Here is a 13,903-nt window from a genome sequence, read left to right as displayed (position 1 = left end):
CTGGATCACAAAGTCTATTAGCAATCCCCGGGCCGAGGGAGGCAAGATTGAAGGCTACTAGAGAAAGAGCCTTCTCTATTGCGGCCCCCCACTGGTGGAACCAACTCCCAGATTATGTTAGAGCCTTGCGGGACCTTGCCCAGTTCTGCGAGGCCTGCAAAACATCATTTCGAATGGCCTTCAACCAAAGTACATAGATGCCCAACGCCACTGAATGTATGGCATGCATTTTAGCACCGAAACTGTTGTTTTAAAATGGTATTAATAATTTCAAACTGTAAACTCTTTTAACTTCTTAATTGATTTATTAGTGTAATTGTTTGTATTGTTTTATTGTCGCTAGCCGCCCTGAGCCTGCTTCGGCGGGGAGGGCGGAATTTAAATATGAAAAATAAATAAATAAAATAGCAAAGCTATATTTTTCAGATGTGTTCTTAATATCTGGCAGTGGTGCCTGTGGAGTTTAAAAGTTGATCTCACCTTGAGAAATAAACTGGAGTTTGAAAAACTAGACCACTTCTAATCAATCAAGATTGATGGGATATCCATGTTAATGTTCCATGTGAATTAAACTGTGTGTGACTTTTAGTGTCAAAATTGCTTCCTTGAGTCTTAAATCTTGTACATTGTTCAAGAATGGATTTTCAGCATCTCCTAGTAGTCATCTAATCCATGTGGATCCCCCCCCCCTTTCTGAGGCCTGTGCACTTATTCCCTGTAATTTGCATTCAATTTATTTTAGTGAGGTCTGATGTCTATTATGACGAAAGTGTCAATGTTCTAAAGATTAAATTGATTTCCTTTCTTTTCCTCCTTGTTTCCAGAAACAGTATTGCTGCTTCAGCAGTATGTGCCTTTAATCTCAGTGCTGTTACACAAGCTTTTAATGGGCCTTTTCGATACCAAGAAAATCCAAGATCTGCATGGCTGCCAACAATCAACCCCATCTCCAATTTTCAGGTATTTTATTAATGCAACAGCTTGGATTGCTCACATAGCCAGTCTGGTACAATTGTTTCATTTTCATTTTATTCAATTTATATCCCGCCCTCCCCACCAAGGCGGCTCAGGGCGGCTTGTAGGGTTGCCAATCTCCAGTTGGGGGCAGGGGATCCCTTGGTTTGGAAGTCCTCCCCCCACTTCACAGTTATCAGAAAGCCTGGGGTGGAGGAGAGAGAAATGGCTGCTGGGCACTCCATTCTGTCTTATGGAGACCTGTCCCCATCATAATCATCAATATCATAAAAGCCCAACGCATTGGCACATCCCTCAATTTTTATTGGAAGATGTGGCAACCACAGGAGTGACCTTCCACTCTGTCATCACTCCCCCCTGTCATTGGGTGGCCTCTCTGTGATCTGCCTACAGCCGACCCTGTCAGGCCAGAACTCCATCAGTCAACCTCTGACCTTTGAGGGAGACAGTTCTCTGCTGAGAGGTTCTCCTGGAGCCTTTCTGCTCACAACTGCCTCTTCTCAGTCCATCCCCCCCCCCCCAACAACACTGCCACCGTTTTGCGACCTCCAACTAACACTCCCTGTTAAAGTTGCAGTTCCCCAGTATGCCCCCCCACTCCTACTGTTAGGGAGTATATGCATACACACACACACACACAATTTATAAATATGCCAGAAAATCCTTCTTATGGGGCAATATTCCACCTTTTCATTTAACTACACAGTCTGTAGTTAAATCCAGTGTGAACTAATATCATGTGGTACACATACTTGCTTAAGTAAATTGAAAATTGTTTAATAACTATATACACTGAAGCAAACTCTGACAGAAAACAGTTAAATCTCTTCAACTGAAAGAAAAGGAATGTTCTATCACAACGAGGGGGAGAGGCAGTTCATCAGCAGAGAAACAGACTCTATACTGACTTTGTATCACCTTTCCACCTGCAAATAGTCTTCACTCTTGCAGTTCAAATTAGGCTACAGTAGGATGCTTACTTTAAGAGGCAGGAAGCCATTTGAAGGGTCCTTTTTGCTCTCCCCACCTGCAGTTGTGAGGGGGTGAAAGGCAGGCTTCTAATGGTTGCCTGCCTTCCTGCCTGCTTGCCTGTCTTCCTGTCATTTCTATGTCTCCCAGTCTTCCTTCCTTCCTTCGCCTTTATTTTATTCCTTTCTTACAAACTTTTACATAATTCTAACTTCATTTGTTCCTCATTTTCTCTCTCTCTCTCTGTCTTTTTTTTTCATTCTGTCTATCTTCCTTCTGATTTTTCTCCCCCTCATTTTTTCTACCTCTCTTCTGTTCTTTCTTTCATTCTTTCTCTGTACCTTTGCATTTCTGTCTTTTTATTTCATTCTGGCGGCGATCACACACACTGAATAATGCACTTTCAGTTAGGGTTGCCAGGTCCAAATTAAAGAAATGACTGGAGACTTTGGGGGTGGAGCCAGGAGACGTTGAGGGTGAAGCCAGGAGCAAGGCTGTGACCAGTGTTCCCCCTAAACTGAGTTAGTGTGAGCTGGCTTACAGTTTTTTTAGCCTTGGGCTCACACGTTTTCATCTTAGCTCAGGAAAAATGGCCCCAGAGCAAACTAATTTATATAGTAGCTCACAACTTTAATGCCAGTAGCTCACAAAATAGACTTTTTGCTCACAAGACTCCACAGCTTAGAGGGAGTATCGGTTGTGACAAGCATAATTGAACTCCAAAAGGAGTTCTGGCCATCACATTTAAAAGGACTGCACCCCTTTTAAATGCCTTCCCTCCATTGGAAATAATGAGGAATAGGGGCACCTTTTTTGGGGGTTCATAGAACTGGACCCCCTGTTCCAATCTAGGGTGTTTTGAAGAGAGGCATTGGATGCGATGCTATTACCTCAAAAAACAACTCCCCTAGAGCCCCAGATACCCACAGATTAATCCTGCATTATATGCTATGGGAATCGGTCTCCTTAGGGAATAATGGAGTGCCCAGCAGACATTTCCCTCCCCACTTTCTGATGACCCTGAAGCGGGGGGAGGGCCTCCAAACCAGCAGATCCCCTGCCCCCACCTGGGGATTGGCAACCCTACTTTCAATTCACTTCCAATGCACTTTCCAACTGGATTTTATTGTGTGAACTGGCAAAATCCAGATGGAAAGTGCTTTGAAACTGGATTGAAGCTGCATTATTTATTGTGTGTGATTGCAGCCTCCGTCTGCCTTCCTTCCTTCCTTCCTTTTCTCTTTGGCTGTGTCTACACTTCGTTAAAAATCCTGTCTTTGTGCATATTTAAAAATAATCATCTACATAGCACATTGCTGTCACTTCTGTCTTGCTTTGCATTTTCTTAAGTCTTCTACATTCTTTTTTTTAATGGGCACTGAAAATGCTTTCACCCTGAAGTTGACCTGCATTTCTCAAGAGTCCTTTTGAACAGTTTTCCTGAACACCCAGGACTAAGGTCGTAATTGTAGAACTTTCCCTCTGTGTTTTAAAACTCCTCCCCAAAGCCCCGTCAATTGTTTGCTTGCGAGAGCACTGATTAAGGAAGTCGCTAGGTGCACTGCTCAGAGGTACGTCGACGTGCTCTCCACTGAGCAGGCTTCCCTCACAAGGAAAGCCCAGCTTGGAGGAGAACATGTCCCACTCAACTGCTCTCGCCTTCAAGGCAAAGGCAGCCAGACAGGGCGTCGGTGCAGCTTCTCTGAGCTGGGCTTCGCTTGCAAGGGAGGCCCAACTCAGAGGAGAACGCATCCCGCTCAGCTGCTTTCACCTTCAAGGTGAAACCAGCCAGGTGGAGCATCAGTGTGGCTTCTGGAAGCCTGACTCAGTGGAGAACGCACCCCACCCAGGCACTCCCACCTTCAGCGAGAAAGCAGCCAGGCAGGGCATCAGCACGGCTTCTCTGAGTGTTACTTGGAGGAGAACCACCTCCACAGTGCACTCTCAGAGGTGCTCTGTGCCTCCAAGAGTGCACTACACAGACCCAGCCTGGCCAGAGCCCACCCAGCTCTTTTTCCACACCACCGTGTCTGCTCTCTCCATGGGCTGGGGTGCGGTGGCAGGGCAGGCACAGGTGGGGGGCATGGGGCAGGTGCCAGCCTGAGGTGGCTGAGGCCCTAGCACCAGGTCTGTCTGGGTTCTGGGCAGGCAAAAGAGGTGGTGGCAAAGGAAGGCAGCCTCCAAGTGGTGGAGAGGTGACCCGCTGCCCCCATCACCTGCCTGGGTCCCAGGCAGGTGAAAGAGGTGGCATGAAGCAGCAATGTGCACACTGCTGCACAAGGGGCGGGGATCCTTGCCTGGGGCTTCCTTCTTTTTCAAATATAGAAGTAAAACTCCACAAAAGGTGAGCAGCAATTTTTTAAAATGCAGAAGCATTTTGAATGATGCGAGTTTGTAGGAGGCGGATTCAGTACTCAGTAGATCTGGAGCAAAGCTGAATGGAGAAAGGGCCTTTCTCTCACTCTTTTCTCCCCATCTTTTTCCTACTGTTCTTTCTCTGACTCTTTCATTCTGTTTGTCTATCTTCCTCCCTTCCTGCCACCTACGCATTCATCACCCTTCTCCCGAATATTTTTTTTAGAGCCGATTGTATTTCTTCCTGCAGCAGGCTTTACTGCTGGCAAGGTATAATGAATCCATGGTTATCTGGAGCTCTGGGGAGGTGTTCTTTGATGTAGAGGCAACAAATTTTCAGCATAGCATCTGGTGCCTTTCCTCAAAACCTGCCCCCCATGAAGTTTCAAGAAGAGTGGACAGAGGGTCCAATTCTATGAGCCCTAAAAGAAGGTGCCCCGTCTTCCATTATTTCCAGTGATGGGAAGACACTTAAAAGGAGCACAGTCCCATTAAATGTGATAGCAAGAACTCCCTTCAGAGTTCAATCATGCTTGTCACAACCTTGCTTCTGGCTCCACCCCAAAGTCTTGGCTCCACCCCCAAAGCACCCAGATATTTCCTGAGTTGGATCTGGGAATCCTAAATGGTTGCGTTGTTAGATTTGGGTCCACCCCAAAGTCTTGGCTCCACCCCATGGCTCCACCCCAAAGTCTTGGCTCCACCCCCAAAACGCCCAGATATTTCCTGAGTTGGATCTGGGAATCCTAAATGGCTGCATTGTTAGACTTGAGGAATCCAGGCTCAAATCCCCACTCTCTGAAGAAGAACTCGAGGTGCCCTTATGAACCTCATTGCTATCTGTCAGACTAATGTAACTTTACAGAGTAGCTTGTCCACCTGCGGCTTGTCCACCTGTCAGTGCACACACCCTTTTCTTCGTCTTCCCATCGTGTGACCATTTTATGGTTGTTTCTGAGAGCCCAGTACTGTGTCAAGTTAGTCAAATTGATATTCCCAGTTTTCTTCTAGTATTGTATGTACTAGGGGCAACATATTTGTTTATTTTTTAGATTTCTATTCCTCCTTCCCTGGAGAGGGACGGTGGCTCAGTGGTAGAGCATCTGCTTGGGAAGCAGAAGGTCTCAGGTTCAATCCCTAACATCTCCAAAAAAGGGTCCAGGCAAATAGGTGTGAAAAACCTCAGCTTGAGACCCTGGAAAGCAGGGGAGGGATGGTGGCTCAGTGATAGAGCATCTGCTTGGGAAGCAGAAGGTCCCAGGTTCAATCCCCGGCATCTCCAAAAAAGGGTCCAGGCAAATAGGTGTGAAAAACCTCAGTCTGAGACCCTGGAGAGCTGCTGCCAGTCTGAGAAGACAATACTGACTTGGATGGACCAAGGGTCTGATTCAGTAGAAGGCAGCTTCATATGTTCATGGGGAGGGATGGTGGCTGAGTGGTAGAGCATCTGCTTGGGAAGCAGAAGGTCCCAGGTTCAATCCCTGGCATCTCCAAAAAAGGGTCCAGGCAAATAGGTGTGAAAAACCTCAGTTTGAGACCCTGGAGAGCTGCTGCCAGTCTGAGAAGACAATACTGACTTGGATGGACCAAGGGTCTGATTCAGTATAAGGCAGCTTCATATGTTCATGGGGAGGGATGGTGGCTCAGTGGTAGAGCATCTGCTTGGGAAGCAGAAGGTCCCAGGTTCAATCCCTGGCATCTCCAAAAAAGGGTCCAGGCAAATAGGTGTGAAAAACCTCAGTTTGAGACCCTGGAGAGCCGCTGCCAGTCTGAGAAGACAATACTGACTTGGATGGACCAAGGGTCTGATTCAGTATAAGGCAGCTTCATATGTTCATATGTTCAAGTAGGGAGGATTACAGACAGACATTGAAGCCATTCAGCATTACAGCAATACACAAATACATAGATTAAACCACATTAAAACAAAGGAGTTTAAAAACAAAACAGCACAGTCACTGTGTGCACAGTTCCCAAAGCTCATGCTGCTGGACTCTGAGTTTGCTTGATCTGGGCCGCAGATGGGGATAAGAGACGTTATTTACTTAAAATATTTCTACCCTACGTTCTCAATAAAATATTTCCAAGGCAGCTTACACCATTTATTAAAAAAGAAAGCAACGCCAGTAAAGTTGTTGCTTAAAAATCGACGGAAGTAACAACAGACGTAAGTTAAAGCAACGGCAAAACACAAATAAAAAGCGTAAAAGCCTCAACGCGAAGTTCAAACCATACACTAAAACAGCAAGGGCCAATGGTGAAAAACAAATTCATAAAATCCCTTGGAAAACAAAAAGGTAGCCGATATGGTGCTACCGGAAACTCTATGCAGAGAGCGTTCAAGTGTTAATAAGCACAACAAGAAAAGCCTCTCTCTGGCTGCAAATGAATGGGTAGTTCTGGGCACATCAGAGGCGGGGCTATCTTCTCCAGTCCAATCTGGAGTGGGGTAATAGGGTCAGACACGGCACCCCAACACACCTGTATATCATGTGGGGGGGGGGGCGTGTTAAGAACATAAGAGAAGCCATGTTGGATCAGGCCAATGGCCCATCCAGTCCAACACTCTGTGTCACACAGTGGCAAAAAAATTTATATATACACACACACTGTGGCTAATAGCCACTGATGGACCTCTGCTCCATATTTTTATCTGAACCCCTCTTGAAGGTGGCTATACTTGTGGCCGCCACCACCTCCTGTGGCAGTGAATTCCACATGTTAATCACCCTTTGGGTGAAGAAGTACTTCCTTTTATCCGTTTTAACCTGTCTGCTCAGCAATTTCATCGAATGGCCACAAGTTTTTGTATTGTGAAAAAGGGAGAAAAGTACTTCTTTCTCTACTTTCTCCATCCCATGCATTATCTTGTAAACCTCTATCATGTCACCCCGCAGTCGACGTTTCTCCAAGCTAAAGAGTCCCAAGCGTTTCAACCTTTCTTCATAGGGAAAGTGTTCCAGCCCTTTAATCATTCTAGTTGCCCTTTTCTGGATCATCTACACTGGTGCTGCTAAGCATGCATTTAGAAAGGTTTTTTTAAAAAAACAAAAACAAAAGATCTGCCCATGTGCATAAGTACGCTGCCAGACTTCAAAGTAAGAAGAAAACGCCTGGAACAGATTGGCGAGATTGTTTTGTTTGCGGTCCCCCACGGTCAAACGTCCAAAAACGTGGTAGAAAAGTGCTGGGAGCCGTTGCCTCCAGATTTCACCTCATGGCTATTCTTTGACTTGTCTTCCGCCGGGGTGAGTGCAAGAGGGAACAGCTGGCGGCTCTGCCTCTCTGACTGTACCCTTTTAATCTACCTGGGGGAAGTTCCTCTGTCAGGCCAAAATACCTGTCTGAATGCAGCCCCTGTAACTTCTCCATTTAGCTTTTGAAGATGGGGAAATTATTATATAAATTAATCCTCTGTTAGCACCAACCTTCCTCAGGGTCCCTGGCATGTGATTCTGCTGTTTACCAGAGTGGGTTTGGGAGCAGCTACAAGGAAGCAACAGCTGTTCCACTAAAGTGAGAATTGACAGGATCGAAATATGTGAGCTCTACATCTCCACTTTATTTCAACTGCTACTTTCCTGCCCAATTTATTATTTATTATATATGTTTATAGAATACCTTCTGCCATTGGATTAAAGGTATGATATACTTTAAATAAAGCACTATGATATACGGGGCACAAAAGAGAAAGGGGAAAGAATGGGAAGGGGGGAACCAGCAAATGCATGCAGAAGCTATTTGAGGGTCCTCAGCTTCGGAAGTGTCTTCTTTCTACTGCTTAATTCTCTTCGCAGAGAAAATGTATATGTTCATCCCTATTATTTGTACTCTGGCTTGATTTTTAGGAACGCAACAGTTGTAAAATCTCCTTTTTAAAAAAATATTTTTAATGTAGCATTTTTAAGGGGATACAGAATAGAAAAAAGGGGCAAGGGGAGAAACACGTAAGGAATTTAGTTACTGAAAACACAATGTATTGGGCACAGAGCTGGCATGTGGGAGTAAGCCAGGTAGGCGGCTGCCTAGGATGCCAACTGGCGTACAGGGGCACCACTGGGCACCCCCTCCCCTCTGCTCTCGGCTTCCCGGGTCTGCACAAACCCGGAAGGCAAGAGTGGCCAGGCAGTGCATTGGCATGTGTTCTCCTCGGAGCCCACCTTCCCTTGCAAGGGAAAGTGGGCTCAGAGGAGAGTGCACCCGGCTGCTCTCGTCTTCAGCTGTTTGGGGTGTCGGCGTTCGCTCACCTCCGAGCTCACCTTCCCTTGCAAGGGAAGATGATCTTGGAGGAGAGTGTTCCCTGCCCTGCCTCTCTTGTCAAGAGTGTATGCACGGCTCGCTTCTTGGCAGACCCAAGAAGGCTGAACAGGCTCTGCAGGCGAGCTGCAAGCATGCAGTGCGCTTTCAGAGGCGCTCTAAGATTGCCCCTGGAGCACTTCAGAGTGCATGTGCTGCTCGCCTGGAGTCTGCCCAGCCCTCCCCTGCTGTGCTGCCACGCCTGCCCTCCTCATGGGCAGAGGTGCAATGGTGGAGCAGGCACAGCTGAGGAAACAGTGGGACAGGTGTTGGCCTGGGGCGCCAGAGGCCCTAATGCCAGCCCTGATTGGGCAATTTGACAAATGTTAAAGACATTCCTTAGTTAAAATATATATGTATACAACCAGGGGTTATTTTGTAGAAAAATAGGTGGTGGAGCTCATCCAGGGATTGTTATGCAACTGCACCCACTATTCAATGGACAAGGAGGTGGAACTCTCAGAAGTAGGAGGTGGAACTCTCTGAAAGGTTCAGGAGCTGTGCTCCTGTGAGCTCCCACTGAATCTGAGGCCTGTATACAACAAAAAAAGGGGTTGGAAGTATGCCATTATAACTTAAAAACAGCTGTAGCATCTCAATCTACCGAGAAAAATTGATCAGGGATATCTTGGAAGATCTAGGAGGAGTATTTGTTGGTGTCATATTAAGCTTATAATTCATTTCTTTATGCTCAAAAGGCTAATGAGGGATGAATTGCCATTTTCTCTAGAGTGAATGTTCTTGTTTACCTCAAAAGGAATGTTAATGGCTCAGCATGATTTTGAGCCAATTGGGATGATTTTTTTCATGATCCTCAGGAAAATGGATGTGTTTTATTCAGTAAAGCCCTCCAGGATGCGTGTGTACACATCAGTTACCCTCCAGATTCTGGTTCATGGAATCATCTGGAGGCTTTTTATTTTGAGTGTTCTCAACTCATGTAACAGACAGAGATATTTGGGACAACCAAGACTGATTCCTTGAGGGAAAAGAAAAACACCCAGTTTGTGCACCCAGTGCAAAATCTCCACTGCAGAAGTGGTGTGGAAAAATTACAAAACCAAGAGGAAAGTTCTTTAAAAGAAAAGGGAACATATGTGGAGAGTGACAGAAAGATTGCAAAAAATAAAAATCCATTTTCCAAGTACAAAATAACTGGAGGTCAATGAAGGGCTCTTAGAAATGACAAAAAGGTAATTTAATATCTGAGGAGAAAGTATTGGGGGGGGATTTCCTCACTTTGTTGTTTTGATGAAGGAACAATACCAAAAACTTTTTCTTCTCAGAAAGGGATACAGAACTAATAGAGATAATTGTTTTGTAATTGCTGGTTGTTGTAGGTGTATACCAGGGATAGGTACCAATCGCAAAATATGAATTTGTGATTCTTCTTATAAGAATTCACAATTTCTGACTATTTGGAATTATACAAAAATCATTAAGAAACTTCCATTTTCTACTTAAAGCAAGACAGGTCACTTTTTAAAAGGTTCCCCCTAGCTTCCTAATCCTTTTGCAGCACCTGGGTGAGCCCCAGAGAGCTGAGCAGACAAGGCAAGATAATAGCAACATGGTGGTAAAGTGGTAGATTTTGAGTAGGGGCTTTGTAATAAAAGGCTGATTGACCTCTTCCTTCTCTCTTTAGTACACATTAAGTTTCCCCCAAGGGATGAACAGCAGCCTCCTCCAAGTTTCCTCCAAGGGATGAACAGCGGAGAGCCAGTTTGGTGTGGTGGTGAAATGTGCGGACTCTTATCTGGGAGAACCGGGTTTGATTCCCCACTCCTCCACTTGCACCTGCTGGAATGGCCTTGGGTCAGCCAGAGCTCTGGCAGAGGTTGTCCTTGAAAGGGCAGCTGCTCTGAGAGCCCTCTCCAGCCCCACCCACCTCACAGGGTGTCTGTTGGGGGAGGAAGGGAAAGGAGATTGTGAGCCGCTCTGAGACTCTTTGGAGTGGAGGGCGGGATATAAATCCAATATCTTCTTCTTCTGGCATACTGTGATCCTAATCCAGATCAGTCCCCTGAACAACTGGGAAGTACAACATTCATAGATCATGTTTATTTAACTATCTAGTTCTGTTCATATGGCTGTCACCTTAAGTAGAAGTTAGAATCGAAAATTATTTTAAAGACCTTACTCAGTATTATTTTTCTTATATTTGATTATTGTGCCTATGAATTTTGTCACTGCAAACACAATCATTTTTATCTGATAGTAGCCATGACACTTGGGCTCCACATTGATCAATTCTGGATTTTTAAGTAAATTAAATTAACCTTCAGCTTGTTAAATATAGGGCACTCCATAATTATGTTTGATAGTTCTGATTTTATCAAATGAGTATCTGCATGTTCTATTAGAGTATGATACTCTATTATATCTGCCCTCCAAAACCACCGAGGGAAGAGTGGTTTTATTACTCCTAGGCATTTCATTTTCTTTTCCAGTAGTTGTTCCCACTGGCTATAATGTCTATCTGTCTGGATAAACCGGAGTAGGTCCTCCTTCAGATTTTAAAAACTTTAGTTTGAGGAGTAAAGCTTTAATCCAAGCCCAGGCTTCCATTGATAATTTGCCTAGTTCCACTCTCAGTGCTATGCCTATCTGGGAGTAGTCAATAAACATCGGAAAAAGTTGTACTGGATGGAATCCATTTTTTCAGAAGTGGCCTGCAGCCAGATTTCCACACTGTACAGTACAGATCATGTCTGTTGACTCAACCTGAGTGTGGACATAGTGGAAATGTAACCTTAGACCCTCAGTAGAGGAGGCAGGTGATGTTTCTGCAGCTTTCCTTATGTGGCAGGCTTCTATGCCATGCCCACACATTTCATACTGTTAGCACACATGTGTTCATACTGTTAGCACACATGGTTAAGTGTGCGGACTCTTATCTGGGAGAACCGGGTTTGATTCCCCACTCCTCCACTTGCACCTGCTGGAATGGCCTTGGGTCAGCCATAGCTCTGGCAGAGGTTGACCTTGAAAGGGCAGCTGCTGTGAGAGCCCTCTCCAGCCCCACCCACCTCACAGGGTGTCTGTTGTGGGGGAGGAAGGGAAAGGAGATTGTGAGCCGCTCTGAGACTCTTTGGAGTGGAGGGCGGGATATAAATCCAATATCTTCATCTACCTCTCAGGGTGTCTGTTGTGGGGGAGGAAGGTAAAGGAGATTGTGAGCCACTCTGAGACTCATCGGAGTGGAGGGCGGGATATAAATCCAATATCTTCATCTACCTCTCAGGGTGTCTGTTGTGGGGGAGGAAGGGAAAGGAGATTATGAGCCACTCTGAGACTCTTCGGAGGGGAGGGCGGGATATAAATCCAATATCTTCATCTACCTCTCAGGGTGTCTGTTGTGGGGGAGGAAGGGAAAGGAGATTATGAGCCACTCTGAGACTCTTCGGAGGGGAGGGCGGGATATAAATCCAATATCTTCATCTACCTCACAGGGTGTCTGTTGTGGGGGAGGAAGGGAAAGGAGATTATGAGCCGCTCTGAGACTCTTCGGAGTGGAGGGCGGGATATAAATCCAATATCTTCTTCATCTTCTTCTCTCCTCTCAAAACCACATCTGCTACAGCAGAACACCAGTCCACTCTGGCATACCCACATATACACAGGCGTTAAATTTCATTGTTAATCTGCCCTCTAATCCAGAGGTGTTGAACTCATTTGTTATAAGGCTGGATCTGACATAAATGTCACTTTGTTGGACTGGGCCGTGTGTGCCATAAAACATATCCCAGGTACCAGAGATATAAATTGTATAAAGGACTGCAGTTTATAAGCTCCGAGTTGGTGTGTCTTCACTGCAAAACCCCATGGGCTGGGAGGGGGCATAAAGGAAAACCCACATGGGCGGACTGAACTGCCAGAGGATGTAGTGCCGGACAGATGCTCCAATGCTGCTTGACTGCTGCAGACGAAGCTCCACCCACTCCCCTCCCTGAGCAGTCTTCTGTTTCCTCCCTTGTACCTGTTGCTCATGGGCCACATAAGAGCCCTGAGAAGGCTGGTTCTGGCCCCTGGGCCTTACGCTTGACACCCCTGCTCTAATCTAGGAATCTATTAATCCTAAATCTTATTTCTAGATATTAAGTGAATAAGTACATTAAGGGGTAGAGTCCACTAAGCCAAAGACAAATTAATTGGCTCCAAAGTAATATCTTGTAAAATGCATATCCAGACTTCCGGAATTAATACCTGCATGAAGGAAAAGGACACATAAGGGAAATAACAAACTAGCGCACTGTAATGTATTTTTAGCACAGGAATTAATGTCCTATATGTATTCAGAGATTCTCTCTCTCTCTCTCTCTCTCTCTCTCTCTCAAATTTCTGTCCCAACTGGAGATATTTCAAGGCTAGGATAAATGGTTCTCTCCTCCTGCTCTTCATTGTCCCAACCTGTGAAGTCAACCTGAGAGAGAAACTGGCCCAAAGTTACCCATTGAGTTATGTCTAAGTATGGATTTGAGCCCGGGCTTCCCCAATCCTAGCCAAGCACATTAACTAGTATTCCAGACAAGCTCTCACTAATTACTCATCAACAGCTGAGAGTTTAATCCAGGAGGGTTTCCATATATATATAACACAAAAAAGAAAAGCTGTTTTGCTGTTGTGTCTTCCATTTTCAGTGCGGAACAATGAACGATGATAGCCCCAACGAAAACTTGACGGAAAGGATTCTCCAGGATGCCCAGCGCTTGTTCCTGATGAATGATGTGGTGCAGCCTGTGTCTGTGGATCCGTACGTCACTCAGGACAACATCCGTTTTTCTAAGCTTGTGGTTGACATTGTTCAGGGCAAGGATGTTCTTTACCATGTGATGTACATTGGGACAGGTGTGTGCCATTTACGCCCAGGAGCTTTCTGTCATCTCGTTTGTGAGTTTGTAAAACAATGCTTGAGGTTAGGGTTTGTAGAATCTTTCGGGATCAAGTGCCGTGTTCTACTGGAGAAAGTTTTCCTTCCAGACGTTTCGTTCTCAGCTGTGGAGAACATCCTCAGTGGCGTTGCAGCCGGAGCAGGCGCTCAGACCTTCTTGGCTGCTGTGCATTGAGTGGGGCCAGGGCTGCTGGAGAGCTGCTATTTGTAGGCTGGAGGGGGTGTGATGAAAGGGCAATTAGTTTGTGGATGTGCCCATTGTTTGGTGGGGCTTCCTGGAAGGGTAGTGATGGGCACATCCACAAACTAATTGCCCTTTCATCACACCCCCTCCAGCCTACAAATAGCAGCTCTCCAGCAGCCCTGGCCCCACTCAACGCACAGCAGCCAAAAAGGTCAGAGCGCCTGCTCCGGCTG

General features: G+C 45.8%; 1 protein-coding gene across 2 annotated transcripts in view; it reads left to right on the top strand.

The window, feature by feature from the left end:
* Positions 1–13,903, top strand: part of SEMA5B (semaphorin 5B) — a 546,394-nt gene that overhangs the window by 395,419 nt on the left and 137,072 nt on the right. For both annotated transcript variants that reach the window (XM_060262054.1, XM_060262053.1), the window contains exons 9-10: positions 825–960; positions 13,236–13,443. In XM_060262054.1, coding sequence (XP_060118037.1) covers positions 825–960; positions 13,236–13,443 — 344 coding nt within the window. The remainder of the gene's footprint in view (positions 1–824; positions 961–13,235; positions 13,444–13,903) is intronic.

Source organism: Heteronotia binoei, chromosome 21 (genome assembly GCF_032191835.1).
Source record: "Heteronotia binoei isolate CCM8104 ecotype False Entrance Well chromosome 21, APGP_CSIRO_Hbin_v1, whole genome shotgun sequence".
Lineage (NCBI taxonomy): Eukaryota > Metazoa > Chordata > Lepidosauria > Squamata > Gekkonidae > Heteronotia > Heteronotia binoei.
This window is presented reverse-complemented; position numbering and strand designations above follow the sequence as displayed.